The sequence below is a fragment of the Pan troglodytes genome, chromosome 7, assembly GCF_028858775.2.
Source record: "Pan troglodytes isolate AG18354 chromosome 7, NHGRI_mPanTro3-v2.0_pri, whole genome shotgun sequence".
Classification (NCBI taxonomy): Eukaryota; Metazoa; Chordata; class Mammalia; order Primates; family Hominidae; genus Pan; species Pan troglodytes.
In genome coordinates this window covers 87,153,706-87,175,347 of record NC_072405.2, presented here as the reverse complement: position 1 = coordinate 87,175,347, position 21,642 = coordinate 87,153,706, and the positions used below count along the sequence as shown (strand labels likewise).

Below are 21,642 nucleotides of genomic sequence, written 5' to 3'. Positions count from 1 at the left end.
CTCATTGTCTCTGAGGCAGCTGTACTTCTTTCACAAAATACATATATCATGTTTTTGTTGCAATATCATTTTTGTTGGGAATTGCTTTTTTTCTTTATAACTAATGTTGGGTAAGGAACAGCTATCATTTGGCAGTCTTAAATATATTTATAAATAGAAAAATGTATTCTTTTAATTTTAAATAGTAATAGGACAAATTTCAGAAGCTAAAAATATACAGGTCATACCCCACCAGTCTTGATAGGGTTTTGTTTGTTGTTTTTTTTGGTCTTGTTTTTTAATAACAGAGGAAATAAATTACCATTATTATTTGAAACTTAGACTGATGCAGAGGGAGGTTAAAAGATTAAACTGTGAGCCTGAGCTTGAGCAGAAAGGTAAGGATTGTTCTTCCTGATTCCCTCAGCGAGTCACTGATTCAGAGGACCATTTACAGTCATCACCTGGCAGCATGCACGGGGCGATTGGTTCCAGGACACCCCTGTATCAAAACCCGCAGATACCAAAATCCAGGGATGCATACCTCTCGGGTACTCTAAATCCTCTCTAAATTACTTGTATTTCCTAATTCAAAGTAAATGCGATGTAAATAGTTGTTATACTCTATTATTTTATTTGTAATAGTTATCTTTTATTTTTTTTGTCTTGAATATTTTCAATCTGCTGGTTGAATCCATGGATGCAGAACCCCAGATTTGGAGGGCTGAATGTACTTTCGATAGGTTCCTGAGCAGCAGTGATTACATTCACAGCAGACTGGACAGTTTGGTGAGCAAGTTCAGGGGCTGGCTTAGTGATTCATAGTTCTTTCTTCCTCCTCCCCCAGCAGTTTTGTTTCAGCAGTGATTTGGTCAAATGTGAACCACAAACCAGCAGCAAAAGCATTTTCTAGGAACTTGTTAAAACTGGAAGGCCCAAGGTTGCACTCAGGCTTACTGAGTCAGTCACTCCAAGTGGACCCCATCCCTAAACCTTGAGACTCACTGCTCCTCTTTTGATCTGGGAGAGAAACAGAAAAAAGAAGGAAAAAAAATCCCCAATGTGAGTATGCTGGAAAGTAAATTTGAATAGCTTTTTATATTGGGTACTTACTATGGGTAATTTACAAACTATTGGAAGGAACCACAAATTAAAACACAGCCAAATTTAAGGTCTCTTTAGCAGAAATCAATCTTACATCATGGCAGTTCTCCCATTCTCCAGTCTTTCACTTGATAGATCACTTCCTCATTAGGATGACCTACAGCAATTCTACATGAACTGCTCTTTACATTTAAGCAGTGCTTTCTGTCCTAACATGTCAAAATGCTTGACAAGCAATCAAAAGGTAGCTCACTAATTTTTTCAACTCATGGCAGTAAATAGCCTGCATCTACCATCACTGCTGTTTACTGGTGATTTCTTGGCAGGGAAACTTTAAATGCCTTAGCAATGTCTAGAAAGTCAATGACTAAAGAAAATATTCATTTTGGCTTCCATAGGGCTGTATTTGATGAACTGCTCACTAACTTCTATTATTACGTCTCAAGAATAGATAGTGATACTCATCAAGGGCAAATCCCAAAGAATAGTCTATGCTTTCCTTGATTGAATCTGATTTTTGAGAAATTACATGGCCCAATCTACATTTAATATGATACAAATGCTACTTAACTCCCTGTTATTTCTGGTTGCATATAATTGATACTACTTGAAGAGTAAGAAGCAGAGTCTCACTACACTGGGGACCCTTTGAGAGCCAAGTCTGTGTCTTAGTCATCTTTGATGCCTTAGTGACCAGTACCATATCTGGAATAGTATATGTGATAAGTAACTCAAATGTATGTATTTCTTGAATGTATGGTGCATGAATGAGTCAAGATACCTTTAGCGTTGGAAGCAATCTGTCATGGAGTAGGAGGAGAAAAAGTAGTGAAAAAACTTCTAAATTCTGAAAACCTAGTGCTGAACTGAATGCTGATAATATCTTGACAACGTCCTTTGGCATTGCAGATGTTGAGATACCAACATCTAATCCGCCAAGAAAGAATTTCAGAATTAAAATTTGGGTGTGTTCTTGCGCTGGGGATTTCTCTGACCTACCTTCTGATAGAACTTGGAACCCGAGTCAATAGTCAATATACTAGTTTTTTACTTAAAACTGTAACATTTTAATCTAATTTTAGAGACATGAAATAAAACTGATGGGAAACTCTTGAAATTTTTATCACTGGAATAACCTAATTTTGAAAACACTGATGGTTAGTTTCTTGAAATATTAATATTACTACAAGTCATAAGTAAAAGCATTCTATCTTAAGTGAGAAACTATAAAGTTGGATAATTACTATTTGAGTTTGTGGCTTGGTTTGAATAAACACTTGCTTGTTTTAAGTAAAAGTTCAGCTGAAGTGACAATCCACCTTTAATCTTGTAAAGCTTCTGTGTTAGATATTTTCTATCTCTAACATGCCAAACATGCATATTAAACTGAGTTTTTTTGCATGCAATTTCTGTACCCTTTTCTTGTGTCTTTTTGTTTGTTTGTTTTGCTTTGTATTGTTTGTTTGTTGGTTTAGATACAGGGTCTTGCCCTGCGGCCCAGGCTGGACCTCCTAGGCTCCAGTGACACCCCTACCTCAGCCTCCAGAGTAGTTAGGACTATGGCATGCATCACAACACCTGGCAAATTTTTTTAAAGTGCTTTTTGTAGAGATGGGGTCTTGCTATGTTGCCCTGGCTGGTCTCGAACTACTGGCTTCAAGCACTCCTCCATCTCAGTCTTCTAAAGTGCTGGGATTATAGATGTGAGCCACTGTGCCCAGCCCTCTTTTCCTGTTTGAATTTTAAGTACACTTTCATAACAATCTTATTTGAAAATTAGAATGTAGATTGTATACCATTCTGTTTAACATTCTATTGCCAGCACCTAGTACAATAAATGCCTGAAATAAGGTACATAATAAATATGTAATAAAAGTCCTAAAGTATCTTGATTAAAATCTATATCTATTTTAAGTACTTGAAGACAGAAATAGATTCAAACTGCAAACGAACATGTGAATAATCAAGTCAGTGTTAATGTAAGTACAAATTATCTGCTGATTAAGATGTGGAAAATGTCTCAGCTTTGGAATTACTTTCTGGTAATCCTGAGTTCAGAGTTATGGCAAGGGCATATTTAGAGCATGTTAATATTTACTGAGACATGTGTAAAGGAAGATGTTGAGAAGAGGGCATTTAAGATTTGCTGGGCTCCAAATGAAACCTGACTCATCTGCAAGGACCAACAGGCAAAAGACAGAAATGAGTCCATTGTTCTCCTAGATGAAGCCCACCCTGGTGCACGGAATGAAAGAGAGGAGAGGACCTTGAAGGTCTAGGCTTCAAGGATACTCACTGCACTTGCTCTCACAAGACCAGGTGCTGGACAAATAAGAATGTGGGCACCATTGCTTTGTACTTTTTTTATTTTTATTTTTTCTGAGACAGAGTCGCTCTGTTGCTCCGTCACCCAGGAGTGCAGTGGTGCCATTTCAGCTCACTGCAACCTCTACCTGTCGGGTTCAAGTGGTTCTCATGCCTCAGCCTCCCAAGTAGCTGGGATTACAGGCATACCCTATCATGCCTGGCTAATTTTTTGTATTTAATATTTTTAGTAGAGAAGGGATATCACCACGTTGGCCAGGCTGGTCTTGATCTCCTGGTCTTAAGTGATCTGCCTGCCTTAGCCTCCCAAAGTGCTGGGATTACATAGGTGTGAGCCACTGCATCCAGCCTGCTTTGTATCTTTAAATACACAGTGACCCGATGCAATAGTAAAATATGGCTCAGTGAATGTTCAATTAAATCTGACCAATCAGAAAAATTTCTTCCTTTTTTTTTTTTTTTGAGATGGAGTCTTGCTCTGTCGCCCAGGCTGGAGTGCAGTGGCACAATCTCGGCTCACTGCAAGCTCCGCCTAGAAAAATTTCTTCTTTCTTAGGGAAGCAGTTATGATAGAAATGAGCAGGGGTGAGCTGGAGTGGGATGAGGGTGCTTTCCTTTGGCTAAAAGCTCTAAATTTGTTTGTTTGTTTGTTTGTTTTGTAATTTCAGCCTAATTTACAACCTTACTAAAATTTATGGACTTTTATAAAAGGTAAAATTTTATTAATATTAAATAAGCTTTGAGTGTTGGGGTGAAAAAATACCTAATAATTTTAAGAAAAGGTAGAATTATTGCTGTGAAAATTACTCAAATTGGAAAAATAACTAATAGGTACTAGGCTTAATACCTGGGTGATGAAATAATTTGTACAACAAACCCCCATGACACAAGTTTACCTATATAACAAACCTGCACATGTACCCCTGAACTTAAAAGTTAAAAAGTTACTTGAATTTTATTTGTTCCAAATATGAGACTGCTATTGAATTATAATTATGGTTATTACTAAATTGAAATTCACTTGCTATCTCCATCTGATATTACCACATACTTCATTAGTGAACATTTAAGACTATTCTATTGAAATCTTTACAAGTCCTTAAATTGAACTTCATTATAAATTATAGCACACCATGTCAACCAGCTAGCAGGAATTTGCCATCTCTCCTGCCTTCTTCCCTCTCTCTCCTCCTTCCCTTTCTTTCCACAAAGCAATTAAATGGCCATACAACAAAGAGTAGGGATCCAAACCCTTATATTAACTATAGGGGTGGAGTGTGGAGTCTCAAAACAGACCATCTGGTGTTTAAATCCTATCTGTGTGCTTTATTAGCTGTGTGACTACAGGTACTTTACTCAATTGTTCTGTGCCTCAATTTGCCCATCTATCAAAAAGGTAATAATAATGCCTACCTTTTAGGGCTGCTGTTAGGAGAAATTCATTTGGTTTTAGAATAGTGCTTAGCACAGACTAAGCACAATAACTGTTATATTATTTTTCACTTCTATGAATATACAAAACATTAACATTTGTATCCTTAGCCTCAAAAGCAAATGATCACTGATGTGAATAGCTGATCAGCTAAATGGAGGAAAAACGCTATTTCTTCAGTTTCTCATTTTGCTTTTTAAACTGAAAACCAGAATCACTAATTTCTGGCATTATCGGTTGTCAATAAACAGTCTCAAGCCATGATATTATTTTTGAGAAGGTTCTGAATGTTTGCAATGAAGAGAGCTAAGAAAGGGTAGAACATAAACTTTTTGATTTGGCTGATCCCAAGTGAAAGATGAAATTAATGATGAAAAATGTAAAAACTCCGCTGAAAATTCATACAGAAAGAACCTCAAGTACTTACAACATACTTGAAATTCAAATGACAGCAAATGACTAATTCTTAAATCAAGAACTCTTCACTAAAATTAAAAATATAAATGCTTTCTTGTAGGCGGCGAAAGGGTACTTAGTAGGTGTCAGGCTATTTTAAAAAGCAGGTTATAGTGGTGATATTTCAGAAGCATTAAAAAACTAAGGCAGATCTTACAAGTGACCTGTTTTCAAAAAATTTTATCCTTAAGAGAAGCTTAGTAGAAATCCATTAAAACTTCCTAATGCAGTTATAGGAGAGAATTCTGTGAATTTCAGTTATCTTTTAACATGATAGATTATATTACTGCATCTTACCATTAGGTTGCCAATTATATAAATCATGTTCTAGTAAGGACCAAAACTTACTACTTAAATTAGAACTAGTAAATGTGTGTGTGTATAATAAAATGATACAATCTCATGTCAGCATTATGTCAATGCAAACTAGACTGGCCTATTTAACACAGGTAAGTGATCAGCAACGTCAATGTTTATTTTTTAAGCAATGCAACTCTTTAAATGAAGCCATGGTATACTCAAGAGGAGCTGCTGATAGACACAAAGATATGGTGGGAAAAAAAAAGTTTAATTAAATCTAAGAACCTGTTTAACATGTTCATCTTTGGGTTGATGAAAGTAAATAACCCTTACAGATTTTCCTAGTTCAGGATCCAGTGAGGTTTGTAAGTGAATTTATAACTAGAAGCAGACCAGGCTTATTTCCATGTTTATGCTTAACTCTTAAACATACCAGTTCCTATAGGATAGAGGGCAGCACTAGATTGGCCATGGCACAAAACAGGCTTGAATTCTTGCTCTAACACTTAGTAATTGTGTATACTGATTAAGAGAGCAAATTACTACATTTCATGAACTTTGAATTCATTGTCTGCAAAATAAGGACAATTCTAGTTCTGCCAACTTTAGAGAGTTGGTATTGTCCAATAAGACAATGACTATAAAAATGCTTTGAAAATTATGTGATAATTTAAAAATATAATTTATTGTCATAATTTTAGGGTGAGGGAAAACTTACCTTCTTCTACTATATTTAATATTTTCAAGGCCAGCCTAGATTTTCCAGAAATCTACTAAAAAGTGAACATTTCAACCACACTCTCAGCAATGTTTAGATGGTAAAGAACATCCAAACATGAATTTCTTTTTACGCAGTTCTACAAGTAATATATACACATTGAATAAATTTGGAAATAAAAAACGTGATCTCACTGACTCTCTGCTTCTTGATTTAACCATTGATAATTGACTTTTACATTTTAAATTTCCTTTTAATATTTTCCTCTATGTATGCATCATTTATTGTTTAATGCTCTGGTCTTTGCACTTAACATTTTACAAAAAAATTAATTATATGTTATTTTCTACTCTAAGAATCTTATTTAATAGTAAAGGCAACACCTGTGACCTGTTATGTAAATGAAGAAAGTTTAGCTTAAATAATCTAAATATATTCAAAGTTTGTATGTTTTAAAGGATATTCCCATACTTTTGTTTGTTTGATCATTTCATATATTTCAGACTATTTCAATATTTATATTTAACCATGCACAAATTAGTATTTTTAATTTTTAAGTAAAAATGTTTAAAAAAGACTGATCCACTTGAAAACTGACATAGAAACTCTAGAAAACTTTCTTTTACTTAAGTGAAGTGGTAGATATAAAAGCATTATAGGAATATAGATCATACTTGAGTTTAAAGGAAAATCTGATTAAATACTATAGAATTGTTGCCCACTCCATATTTTGTTAGTAATTGGTAAGATGTGAATTACAGAGAATGAGCATTACTAGTCATCTATTGATCACACTATTGAGATAACACTGATGAGGTACAATGAATTTGCAAAAAAGGAAGTAGCAGGTATATTTTATTGTCAAAGGTTGCCTGTCAGTTGGCAAATCATTTTATAGGCTATAAATGATGTTCTAAAATAAATCATTTTGTTAATATCCATATCTGTAAGCTATATCATGGCATGTTATTAATACGGCAGACACTCTGAACCATGGCTATTTTTGTCTTTCTGATGCATTTATTGGAGACACCAATTACTAGAAACCAGAACAGTAACTCCAGTAACCTTTAAATTAATTTTGACCCTAAAGTTTTAGCAATTTCAACATTAGTTGATGTATTTATACTAAATTAAAATTTCTAAACTAGTATTAAAATTAATACAAAGTTTATATGAAATATGAGTATATAACACTTAATAAAAATGAAAACACTAAAGAAATGTCACAAATATTTGTGTTCTAGAAATGATCCAGAAGGAATTTCTTTTTTTTTGTATAGATGAGGTCTCGCTACAGTACCAGCTGTTCTCTAACTCTTGGCCTCAGGTGATCCCCCCACCTTGGCCACCCAAAGTGCTGAGATTACAGGCATGAGCCACCATGCCTGGACTTGTAATTTTTTTTTTATTTTGTAGAGACAGGGTCTCACTATGTTGGCCAGGCTGGTCTTGAACTTGTGGCCTTAATGACCTTCCTGCCTCAGCCTCCTGAATCACTGAGATTACTGGCATGAGCCACTGCACCCAGTCCCAGATTATATGTATTTAACATTAAGAGAGATGTATTCCAGAGTTAATTTTAGAAACATCACTTCTGTTGTGCTTATATCTTCTAATTGACGGGTCTGGCCTTTAAGCATTTTTGAACTGTAGAGCTAATCAGTTATAAAGCAGAAGAAAAACTCAATGATCCAACTAATGGCATTTGTTAAAATAAGCCTCTGTATAATAGTGTTATGAAACAAAGTTAAAATGAAGCAGAAACAAAAATAGGCACCATTAATCAACAAATGGCTGTTTTTTAAAAGTCTAGTTACTAGTATACTACTTGGGTTAGGGTAGTGAGGAAGACTAAATTAAATGCCAGACCAAATTTGGTTCTCTTACTGTACTTGAACAAATTTTAGTATTTTTCGCCTATGTCCTACCTTGGGGCTATTTAACTGCAGTTCTCAGCTTTCTAGCTTTACTAAGAGAAGGCATGTTATTAGCGGTAAGTATAGAAAAAGAACTGAAATGTCTCATGGTACAGTTTTCTCTACTCATTCTCCAAAATGGGAGAAATACCTAAAAAACAAATCTGACAATTCACAAAGAACAAGTCTATATTCTGAAAAACTTGATTTAAAAGAGTACCTTCCAAGTTAGAACTTTGTGAGACACTAAAAAATTATGGCATGAAACATAGATGTACAAAATAATTTATTATGCATTGGACAATGTATTCCTCAAGACAGAAAAGCTGATGGAAGGCCAAATAACTTATGGGTTAAAAAAATAACAAAATGAAACAGGTGCATTTTTCAAGCTGAAAGGCAACTATATTGTTGTTCTTATATAATTGGACAGTAGTTATAACCTGGTAAGATCTAGTTCAGAAAAGCTTAAACAGATAAATATATACTTAAAAATTAATATGACATATATAGCAATCTGAAATAGGTAAATTCATGTTCATACTCATTTATTAAATAAATCACTTTAAAATCTTAAACATATTCTCATAACTTTGAAAAACAAACTGCCAGTGAAAAAATAAGTTTTCCTTGTTAAACTTGGCTCTGGAAACAAAGATTTTTCACATGCTTTTCCAAGCACTTGTCTCTTTATTTTAAATGAAATCCAACTTTCAAGGAATCAAATATTTGAAATAGGAAGAAAATATTAATGAATACATACATAGATACACATATACATAATCATAGTTTATAATATACATAAAATATGTGTAATATATGTGTATACTTGTATGTACATACATGTTTAAAGCAGGTATTTTCATTGTTTCCAACATCTCATCTTAATTCAGACTATGCCCCAAATTTACCCCTCAAGCCTTTGGTAAACAGCCAATCAGGTCAGTATTTAAATAGGGATTAACAATATTGGCTTGGAAATTTAAGACAAACTTACACTGATGATTTATACTTTTTACGTGAAAGAGTGAAGTTATTCTGTTCCCAGGAATACATGAAGAGACTCTACCAACTGCAATAAATTATCACAAATTTGGCTGCAGTTCTTGCTCACCACAAAATTCTCCCCTGTAAATAAATGTGATTTACATATTAAATATAAGTTCCTACACAGTTTTTGTACTTGTTTTTTAAAATCCAAATGGCCCATATCAATAACAGAAATCCATATAAGAAAAATAAAATGTAAAATTGTGTGCTTTTCAAGCCCAACAAAAATTGTCATCATACTAATGTAAATATGTCATTAAAAATGCAGCTTTTATAGGCTGGTGTTTCTCCTAGTAAAGATTCCACAGTAAGTGAGGCTCTATTTTTTTTTTATTTTGTTTAACAGTTCTGCTATTCATCACATCTAATCAGTAGCACCTAATAATAAACAAGTCCCTGAATAATAATGCTTGCACGGTCTCTGTAAATTCTTCGGGCTTCAATAAAATAGAAATGTATCACAGACCAACAAAAGTATGACCTACAATGGAGTTAGTTTAATTTTTGTTTTTGGACAACTTAATAATATGAAACTTCTCCAATAGTTACATATTAGAAACAACAACTATTTGAGTTAGCCAAATAGGATCTTCAAAGGCTTTTGACATTCCTATTTTATATGGCACTTTGCTTCTGAAATAAGCACCCTTATTTAATGCCCGTAATATCATTTCTGATAATGAGCCAGTGAAACGAGTGATTAGACATGTGGTACAATTCAAAGAAAATAAGGTGAAGGATTGCTAGCCAATTGACTTTTGCCAGGTGATCCAATCAACTACTTGAAGAGTTAAATATAGAAGCTAGGTCTAATTCCCACAGCCACTGCTGATCAGAGCCTAACAACCTCGCATTACAGTGGACCCAACCTCTCCTGACACTGGCAGTGTCTGCATTAAGACATTTTCCAGTGAGATTCAGGGTCATTTCAAGGCTAAGTTTAACTTACATGGGGAGGGGTAGAAAAAATAATTCATGAACATTTGGGAAAAGATGTAGTAATGAGGTCTGGCTGTGTAAATTGTCAGTGGAAATAAAAATGATAAAAATGGAAAACATTAACCTTTACCATGTATATTTCAGACACTTCACTGAGTTCTCCTTTATGTTATCTTCTTTCATCTTCACCACAACTCGGTGATTTTCCTGTTTTAAATATCAGGAAACAACTCACAGAGGTTGAGTAACGTATAAATCACACAGCTAGTAAATGGTAAAGGTATGATTCAAAGCCCAAATTCATTTCCTGAAAGACATGATCTAGACATAAGTGGTAGCCAAAATGTCCCCAAATAAATAAATTAAAAATAAATAGCAAAAGGGAGGAGGAAAGCCCAGTGATCAGAATATATTCATGATAATGGTTAGAGCTTTTTGATTGAACTTGAAAATGATTAAAAGCTGCCTGAGAGCTCTAAGAATAAAATTGTTACAACTTTACAGTCAGACATTTTGAGATTAACCTAATTGCTTTGCTTTCATAACACCGTAATGCCATTTTATTTCATTTTCCATTTTATTAGAAAAAATCTAAACATTTAAGTATTGCCTAAAAATGTTAGTGATTTTTCTTTTCTAAATAGATGAGCAAGATGCCAACATTCATCCTCTTATTTAATGGACTGTTTAGTGTCAGATAATTTTAGTATCAGGTTTGAATTTTGTGGTGAAATAGTCACTCCAACATATCTCGTGAAGATGTGAGAGGCCCACTATCTCACACCTATATGCAGGTTGAAAACATTTTCAATTGACAGTAACTGTACTTTATCTCTGATTGTGTTCTTTACAATCAATGAGATTGAAAAAGAGATGCAGACAAAAGAAGTGCTGACTAATACTCCATCATTATAATCTCTATCTTGCATTCTGAGTTTTCTAAAAGTCCCCATCTGCTATAGTTGAAAAGGGGAATGTCATGTTTTCCTGCCCTGGGTAAACAGATGGTGCATGGTTAAGTGTCTTGAACTGCTTACTAGATAAATTCCAGACTAAAATATGATTCACCTCTAATTTCCAACTTATAATACCCCAGAGGGAAGAAAGTATGGTTTTAAAAGAACCAGGGAAGAGGGTAGTTCTATCCATAATTTACTCCTACCACATCTACTAAAGCAATCACAATGAGCTTGTGTAGAATACCAATCATTTTGTATTGGGGGGTAGCTTTCAGAAATAAATGGTATTAGTTCATTTTGTTGTTCAACTAATATTTTGTAATCTCCTGTATTAAAGCCATGTACCATACTGGCCACTTGAGTTACAGAAATTTTCATGCTGTTGATATTTTACTTATGAAATAACAATTTATGTTTATTGAATGCTTAGTATATGATGCTGATAAGCTCCCCAGAAATCTTAACATTGATAAACTATATCAAATGCTACTTTTTCATGCTTTGCTTTGAAATCCTGAGTTATTCTCTAATATGGAGAAGATGAAAAAAATGTAATTTAGATTTCTACAGGATCACCAGCTGTATCTTAGCCAACTTTTATCAATGGAGAGTCTCAATAGGTACATTTTTAGTTATCATAAAACTCTTTTTTACTGATTATTAGGTAATTCTAATAAATATGGGCATGTAACAAATAGTTAAGAACATCAGCCCCATTTTATCTCAGCTTGACTCACTGCAGGAAAGCACAAATTTGAAGAAAGCCATTTCCCCAAGAACTACTCACTTCCTTGAGAGCCACGTGAGAGACTAACTTGGATGACAGTGACTTGTCACAATTTATTTTTGATGGCACTAGTTTAAAAAAGTGGTAAAATAGTCTTTTCAGAATGAATCCTTTCTAAAAATCCATTATTCTCCAGTGATTATACCTTATAAGTAGAAACCCATATATATAAAAATATATATAAAAATATATATAAACATATATATATGTTTATATATATTTATATATAAATATATATGTTGGAAATATATATATATATTTCCAAAAAATATATATAAATATATAAGTTGGAAATTAGAGGTGAATCATATATGTTTATATTATATTTATATATAAATATATATGTTTATATATATTTATATATAAATATATATGTTTATATATATTTATATATAATATATATGTTTATATATATTATATATAATATATATGTTTATATATATTTATATATAATATATATGTTTATATATATTATATATAATATATATGTTTATATATATTTATATATATAAATATATGTTTATATATATTTATATATATAAATATATGTTTATATATATTTATATATATAAATATATATGTTTATATATATTTATATATATAAATATATATGTTTATATATATTTATATATATAAATATATATGTTTATATATATTTATATATATAAATATATATGTTTATATATATAAATATATATGTTTATATATTTATAAATATATATTTATATATTTATAAATATATATGTTTATATATTTATATATATAAATATATATGTTTATATATTTATATATATAAATATATATGTTTATATATTTATATATATATGTTTATATATTTATATATATAAATATATATGTTTATATATTTATATATAAATATATATGTTTATATATATTTATATATGTAAATATATATATTTACATATATAAATATGTTTATATATATTTACATATATAAATATGTTTATATATTTACATATATATGTTTATATATATTTACATATATAAATATATATGTTTATATATATGTTTATATATATTTATATATATGTTTATATATTTATATATAAATAAATATATAAATAAATATATAAATATATATATATATATAATGTTCCTTTCCTAAATTGTTAATATATTACCATAGTTACTCTTTAGAATTTCCTGGTCTTTAAATCTAAATTTGTATTTGAGTGATTTTGACAGATTATTTCTAGTGACTCCATTGGATGCCCACCAATTTCAGATTCAATGTTATTTCTGCAAGTCCCAGCAAAATTACATTTTGGAAATGGAAAAGGGGTCTTAACATTCAGGTTATTTTCCTCTACATTTCAATTATCAGAGAAGCTGTGTATGAAAGATCATGGAGAGTTGTGCAAGAATTGCATTAAAGGTATTACTGACTTTTCTGTGTTTATTTGGTCAGATTCTGCAGTATATAAGTGAGGAATGTAGCAGGTTGTGTTGCTGTGACTATTGCAATGACCAAAAAACTGCTGCTTCTACCCTTTGGTCTCATAACCACAGCAGTGCATTAAGAAGGTATGGCCATGGTGTTGCTTATTCAGACAAAGATCAGAATGCTGATTTGTTTTACGTCTGCTTTTCAAAGAGGGTTTAATCAGACAACCATAAAGATAGAGGTAAACCATAGGAGAAATGTTTATTAATAATTCCCCCCACCCCAATCAACTGAAGAAAAAGCATACTTTAAAATGCAGTTGTGACATGTCTAGGGTCAGCTACACTGTGGAGTGTGTCTGTCCAACTAAATAAATGTTCTAGCAACCCTTTAGTTTTAAGTAGATACTCAAACATATATTATAAGACATGTTGCTTCATCTTTGTCCTTGTAGCATTTTAATGTTTAAGTAAAAACTAATGCAATCTCCAGCAAGCCTTCTGTTTCTCCTCTCCTGGCCGATGCAATAGAGACTGTCTTCTGCTGAGGAGGATGGTTAAAAGTCTTGCCAATTCTGTTTATACTTCACATATGCCAAATATTTTGTAGTTTAGCTTAAATAAGACACTGTTATCACTGGGCTTTATTATTCTATTTCAGAATAAACTAAAAATAATACATTAAAGAGAAACTAAGAAAAAAAAATAAAAGATTTACCATAATGTAGGTACATAAATCTGAACAAACAGACCAAATTTTAGATTAGGTTTCATGCAAATAACCTATTGCTGGTGCAAACAAACAAACAAAAACCCTAAAAACTAGCTAGAGATGTTTCTACTATTCCACATTGTTATTACAAGACTTAACTGACATCTATGATGCACTTTGTCATCTATGATAAAAAAATGCATGATTGAGAGACTTTCTCTCTCAATACTTGTGTATAGCATTTTTCCTCCATGAACTGGAAATGAAAAAAGTGAGAATATTTCTTTGCTCGGATCATGTTCAGTTGATTTCCTTATAGTATCTGTATTCATTTTTAAGATAGTATGAAACGGTTCCAGAACATTCAGTAATACTATCTGTTACAGAATGTTAGGATTTTTATAGTCTATAAACTACAGTATCTAGAGTACTCAAACTATAAATACCTGGGCATAATCTCTGACCCAACAATTCCACTCCAAGCATTCTTTGATCAAAAGTAAAAGTACTGACATATAAAGACATATGGATTAATATACTCTGTTTATTACCACATAACTTGAAGTCACAAAACAATTTGGAATTAAGTAAATGTTTTTCAGTGGGTTTTGACCAAATAAATTATGGCACCTTCATAGTGTATATTACTTGACATCTATGGAAGATAATATGGTGGTGTTATATGCTAGCCATGTTTAATGTAATAGACAATGTACTGAAAGTGTTTTGCAATTCAAAATTACCAAATGTGTTATATACATACAATGAAATAGTATTCAGCCTTAAAAGGGAATGAAATTTTGATACATGCTGAAATATGGATGAGCTTTGAAAACATTTATACTAAGTGAAAGAAGCTAGAGACAAAAGGACAAATATGTATGAAAGGGTTCCAGAACATTCCATAAGTGATTCCACTTATGAGGTACCTAGAATATGCAAATTCATAGGCACAGAGAGTAGAATAGTGTTTACCAGGGGCTGAGGAAATGAACGGTTATTGTTTAATGTGTATAGAGTTTCTGTTTGTGATAATGAGACAGTTCTGAAAACTGATAGTGGTGATAGTTGCCCAACATTGTTAATTATACAGTTAAAAATAGCTAAAATAGTAAATGTTACGTATATTTTACCAGAAAAAAAATTTTAATTATAAAATCTATAAAATATAAACTTACCTGATATGGAGCACATTATAAAGTTTTCATAACATTTTACTTATTTTAGACACATATAGTTATAATCTTATTTTGGTACAAAAAAAGGTATTTGGGAAATGTAAAGAAGGTAACAGCTTAAGTTGTCCTTTTGAGTTTTCTATCTTTCCATCTCTGTTTTTTTTTTCCAGACTAATATTGTTCTTGTCACACCTCTTTGAACGCTCTTTAAATACATCAGGAACCATGCTTGCTAGTACCAGTCCCTTTAAGTATCAGCTGAGAATCTGAATGCATTTTTATGAATCTAAAATGATATGCAGCTCTTTCAGGCTGGCACTTGTTTTAGAACCTAGGAGGGATGAACATAAATTATCATTCTTTCCTTAACTTGGCAAAAGCAAATATATTACTGAAGGTGGCATTACCATAAAGAAATATTAATATTGAGACAGTTAATAAGTCCATCCTAAGAGAACTGAATATATTCCAAAGTAAACTACACCAATCAACTGCTGGCAATGTTTTCCCACATATGTGGTAGTACAATACTCTTAAGTCTGAGAACAGTTTCTTTTTTGTAAAAACGGCTTTGATTGGAAAACCTTAAATAAGTCATTTGGAATGTGTAACGTTCGGAGCTCCCTTTCCATGCCTTTTTTGTGAATCAAGGTTCTTTGAGTCACTATTTTCACTAGCACTTGCTTCCTAGTCATCAGCTGTCTTCATGTCAGTGTTGGTGAAGGGCTCTCATTTCAGGTCTTAAAGTAAGGAGAAAAACAGAAGGAAAACCTCATCTCAAGTACTGGAAATGTAAGGGCTAATAAAGGACACACATATTGTCCAAGGGAGCACAAATAGATGTTCTTTAACTATTCTGTAAAGAGAGCTTTAGTGAATCCACAAACACCTGCATTTGTATGCAAAATTAATATGTGTATGCTTCTGTATGTACTTGGGAAGAAGATGTACAGACTTTACTGAGTTATCAGAAGTTTGAGATGTTAACCTAAAAGTTTAAAAAGCACTGGAAAGATTAATCACAAAACAACTTGAAACTATTCTGATGGCTCTGACTTTATGTTTTTACAATGTTTTCCCTCACTCTGTTACACTTCAAAGAGCGGGTGGTAATATGGAAAAAATCTCTGCCATTCAGGTGACATCTCTGAGCCTCAGTTTTCTTAGTGTAAAATTCACATATAGTATAAACATCAAATGAGATACCAAAGATGAAAGTCCCTAGAAGAGTGGCTTGAAACAAGATAAATGCTCATATGCATAAGGTGCCTTCAATGCAATAATACTGAAAGCAGGTACAATGTCTTCATTAAAGATTGGTTTTGCTATGCTCACCATGCTTTTAGTATACATTTAACAACATTTAAGCTCACAATACCTTTTGTAGATTATAATGATTTGAATGTACTCTCAGTATATTTATTACTATAATGATTTTTAAAAAACCAAATTAGCATTTGCACATATATTGAGAACTTAACTTGGCTGGTAGAGGAGTGTAGGTAGATAGATTTATAACTCTGGAAAATAACTTATTTCTTCACTAAAATCAAATTGCTGAACACCTATAATACATATATGTAGCTAGACACCATAGAGTTGCAGGTAATAAAAACTTATTCCCATACCCTGCTTTCAAGAGTTTTTTTAGAAGAGCAGACAAAGCATGTTCACATGAAAGGATAACCCAAAATAGAATGTGCTATGGGAATTTAAACAAGAGAGGGGCACATCTGGTTGGGGAAGGAAGATGGGTATGGGGAAGGCTTCATAAGTGAGTCAGTATCTGAGGTGAACAAGGTTTTGACATGTAAGAGGATGGGCTAAGAGAATAAATGAAAACACATAGGCATGCCACCATGGGGTACAAATTGGAAAGAAGATCCACTTGGTTTAGGTTGGGCATGGGGTACTTTAAGGGAATTAGTGACAAATTAGATTAAGAGATATCACAGTGCCTGATACATAGTACTTAATATTACCTTTTAAACACAAATATTTAATCCAAGAATAACATAGAAGAGGACTTATAAAATGAACAGGGTGAAATATTATAGAAATCTGGCAATTAAGAGGTCATTGGCAACTTTCAAAATAGCACTTTTTTCTACCCATTCTCAGTGGAGTCACTGGTTGAATAGAAATGACATTTCTATTTGAGCCTTATTATTGCTATTCTTTTTCCTTTTCCATTTCAACATTTCTGAACTTTTAAAAAAGTTTTTATTTTTTAATTTGAGACAGGGTTTCATTCTGTTGCCCTGGTTGAAGTACAGTGGTGCCATCATGGCTCACTGCAGCCTCAAACTCCTGGGCTCAAGCAATCCTCCTGCCTCAGCCTCAAATCTTAAGGCTATTTCAATTGTAGTTAATGGCAGTAATGCAGCACCAGAAAAAGATATTTTGTTAGAAGAGGGCAACTTTAACTCCTAAATTTTTACTCTCTAAATATCTGGTAACACTGTCTAGCAGACTAAACTTTTTTTTTTTTTTTTTTTACACAATTGGAGAGCAGTAGATTGACTTCAGTTCTATCTTGTCAAACACAAAAGTGCCTGCAGTTCATTTAGTATCTAATCATTTAGCATCTAATCATGCACGTCCTTCCATTTTTCATTCCTCTTTCAATTCTGAACACCAGCCAATTAGTTTTTCCTCTCCCTAGGAAACATTTTAAGGAAAGGATATAAAGTCATAAATCAGTTTCAGACATAAAATCATACATATATTTCTGCTTAGCCTTCTAAATTTAGAAACTTTCCTCAAACTTGTTTAAACACAACAAAGTCCAAATTCAGGAATCCCTTCAGTTTGATTATCTTCCTCAGTTGTACTAAAATGAAAATTAAATTTTCTAACTTGTTTTCTTTCTTCTCAACAAGATTTCTCCAACTCCAGTCCATAACTTAGTGGGTTCAACTCACCTGCAAAATCACTAGCAAGTATTATTCCACCTTAGGCAGCACCAGTCTCCTAATCCTGAACCTATTTCTTGCCAAAGAGTTTAGTTTCTTCAGAAACTAAATGATAGACACTTCGAATTTCTAACCATCATTAGGATACTCTCATGCACTTGCTCTTCAACAGAAAGGTGACTGTCAACATTACAGAAACTGCATTGTATTTCTAAGATCAATTGTACTAATCTGTATTTCATATACCTTAGGTTATTTAGAATAACTATATTAAAATTCATTATTATTCTATATTAGTATTATTACTTCTTCAGAATAATGATGTATATGGTTAAGTATTTTAATAGTAGAAAAAAGGTGGTAGAATAGAGGGTTTGTTGTTGATCTTGTTCTTTGTTACCTCATAGTTAATGTGACTGAGTAAAAATTCTAGAATCTCAAGAAGTTAATATTTCAAACCAAAACCCTGTTTGACACATAATAACAACAACAAAACGGGACATAAAGTTATTAAGACCCCAAGGGGCAGTTCCTGGAGTGGATCACTCAGTAGTGGGCTTTGCCCACCCCCTACGCCCTCACCCTATGCCTCATATACTGAAGATGGAGACAAAGAAACAAATTCAAATCTTTCTAAAGTGCATTTTGTAAAAACGAAATTTGTAATAGAAAGGCAATAATGATATATAATATGATTAACATGATTTTCCATACTAGTGTCTTTGCTTAAAAATAATATTTGAAGAGGAAAGAAAGAGGTAAAATTTTAAGCTACCAACTCTGCCCCTCTTTTTCATTGATCTTCTAATTTAATTTACTAAAATAAAATTGCATGGCTGTTGAGTCAGACAGTCTCTGTAATTTCAAGTTTAAAGATAACAGATCTTCCTTTAAATAGAACATTGGCACACAGATACCCCACAATCTGGCTTATTGCAACTGTTCTCTGTTGGTGAAGTGGCACGTTTGCAATCCCCATAACAGCCATCTTAACCATTTCACAGCATATTATTCAAATGTACATCTCTAGGTGGCAACAAGGATAGGCACTTGGGCTCAGTAGCAAGGGGTCTGTGGGGAAAATCCTAGGACGAGGGATAGGAACCTGCAAATGGCAAGACAAACTGGAGGATACTCAACCAGAGGCTTAGATTGGGCAGCTCCATTGGCTTTCTGACTGCCTACGAGGAAAACCTCACTGGAAACTCTTTTGAGGTTCTTGAGGAATCCTAGAGGCAAACGGACTCCTCTGCCTTTTGGAAAGGATTTGTCCCAAATCTTAACAGCTAGCTGTCTCAAAATCCAGCTGGACTAAAATTGCTTCAAGAAAAACTGGATGGACTGGCATTCACATTTTTACTTCTACCTATGCCTATGCATAGGGAACATCCCTCACACTCCAGTAGATTCTATCTGTCCTCTCTAGCTTTCAAGTAGCCACAGTGACTACAGCGAAGGGAGTTAATGGGATAACATGTTGGTACAGGGCCACAAGCAGGATATTTCATTCCATGCATTTGGGGGAAGGACACAGGTAACAGTATACAGGGAGAATACCGAATAAGAAATCTGTGTGAGGCAATGCCCTTTTTGGGACCTTGACAAAATCAGTCATGGAACCCAGGTGGTGGATAAGAGCTGACGAGAGTTGGTCTGTGAATGGGCACAGCATCTCCGAAAAAGATCAATGAAATGATTGACAGAGAAAATGGCAATTGAAGGAAGAAGCGATGTCAAGTGCTGCTCAACCCAAGCTGAACTCCAGGAGATAAGAGAAGTTTCCCCTCCAGATAGAGGCTCTTTCTAAAGGTTCAGTCTTGAAGCAGGTGTTTTGACATTGAGAGGGGCACAGACCCATTCTGATAACTGGAAAGGGAGAGGACCAAGGACTACAGGAAGAGGGACGATTTCTGATTACCTCAGGCTGCTGCCAGGGACCTACTGCTCCAAATCCTCAAAATACTGAAGCGAAGGTAAAAGGCACAGAAAGCAAAATAGTAACTCAAATTATTTTACATTTTGAGTCCTCTTCACTGTCTACGCGAATCTGGCACTGAAATGGTAGATCACGTTCGAAAGAGTATAGAGGCAAGAACGCCTTCTTTGTTTGCCCAGTAACACTGCTCCTCCAGCCTCTGCACTTGGCCGCCCAACATTTCCATCCTAGTTGTTGCTCCTTTTCTCATTGCAGAATGCAGCGGGGTTCTCCCCTTCTTCCCTCCGTGCTGCAAACCCCATTATTAACCAAGCGGAAAGCTCCACGCAGTGCGGCCAGGGCGCACCGGTGCCGGGCTGCTTACCTTCCCCGGACCTAGTCAGCGCAGGTCCCCGCGCACGCCGCCACGGGCCGCAGTCCCGCCGCGCCCGCCGAGTGCTCGGTCAGCTCGCGCCAGCCCGCGCCCCACCTGCCAGCAGCAGCCTCCGCTCCCGCCGCCGAGCTCCGGCTGCATGAAGTCATCCCCGCCCCGGGACGGATCACCACATTCCGCGCCAGCCACGGGGGGAGCGGGGCCGCTCCCGACCCCAGGGAAGGCAACCTGGAAACGGCGCTCAACGATCGCTGCCCCGCGAGGTTGTGGATTGATTTTCTATTAATGCTTTTACAGCTGCAGCATCGCTGGATTATGGATTGAGAGAGAAGAGCCAGGGGGGCTTTCTCTGCATAGCGTCCTTCCTCCGAGCGCTCCCCCGTCACCCCGGCTGCATGGACTGTTCCATTCGCCCCTGTGGGTTTCCCACCCTCTTCATCTTCCTTATCAGCATTGTTCATTTGGCTGAATTTGAGAGCAGGAATTGTCTTTTAAGATAAACATTCAAGCACTACAAAAACATTTTAAATTGGTAATGAAGCTTTCTAAGCCCTTCATAGCTCTCTCCATCACCCCCGCCCCCGCCAACAGACGCACACGCATACACACACACACACGCACACACACGCGCGCACACACACGTATGCACACAGCCAAACCACTCACAATTTTGAAAGCTAGAACCTTTCGCCCTCTCGCCTACGTAATAGAACAGGAATCTCCTAAAAGACTGGAGAAGTGGGGCCAACCAGAGAAAGCGCTGAAAGAAACAGTGGGGTGGCCCCATGATTTTGTTGTGTTTATGGTGCACTTGTGCACAGATGTTCCCTCTAACATCTCTTCCTCCTACTTCCTTTGCTGGGGACCCCCTCCCCTCCCTGCCACATAATTGGGCAAACTGTTGTGGTGACAGCTGTAACATTTGGGAATCAAAAAGCAGAGTCTACATTAGCAAATGACTATCTCTCTTTCCCTAAGGATTTATGAAAATTTGCCTTGGGAATGCAATAAGCATGTATTCATATAAGCCCTTTCCTTCTCTTTTTAAATTAACACTAGCTGTTAACAAGACTGTTCTCTCTCCCCCACCCTCCCGTTTTGCTTCTTTCCCAAATCTCTTCAGGTTTGAGGGTTGAATGTTTAAGGAAAAATGGGA

At 34.5% G+C, this 21,642-nt stretch overlaps 1 protein-coding gene and 1 long non-coding RNA gene across 17 annotated transcripts in view; one reads left to right on the top strand and one right to left on the bottom strand.

Moving 5' to 3' along the window:
- Nucleotides 1-21,001, bottom strand: part of PKIA (cAMP-dependent protein kinase inhibitor alpha) — an 87,835-nt gene extending 66,834 nt beyond the window's left edge. For 7 of the 16 annotated variants that reach the window (XR_010159610.1, XR_010159609.1, XR_008536777.2 and 4 more), the window contains exon 1: nt 20,478-21,001. Coding sequence is in view for 2 of the 16 variants with exons in the window: in XM_063817201.1 (XP_063673271.1) it covers nt 20,489-20,947 (459 nt within the window). In the remaining 14 variants the exon portion in view is untranslated. Of the gene's footprint in view, nt 1-9,230; nt 9,362-20,477 lie in introns of those variants that run through there. The other 9 variants (XM_063817203.1, XM_003311773.6, XM_063817204.1 and 6 more) reach the window with 7 other exon arrangements.
- The window catches only part of LOC107976352 (uncharacterized), a 519,171-nt gene that overhangs the window by 129,859 nt on the left and 367,670 nt on the right, over nt 1-21,642 (top strand). The gene's annotated exons all lie outside the window — the stretch shown is intronic.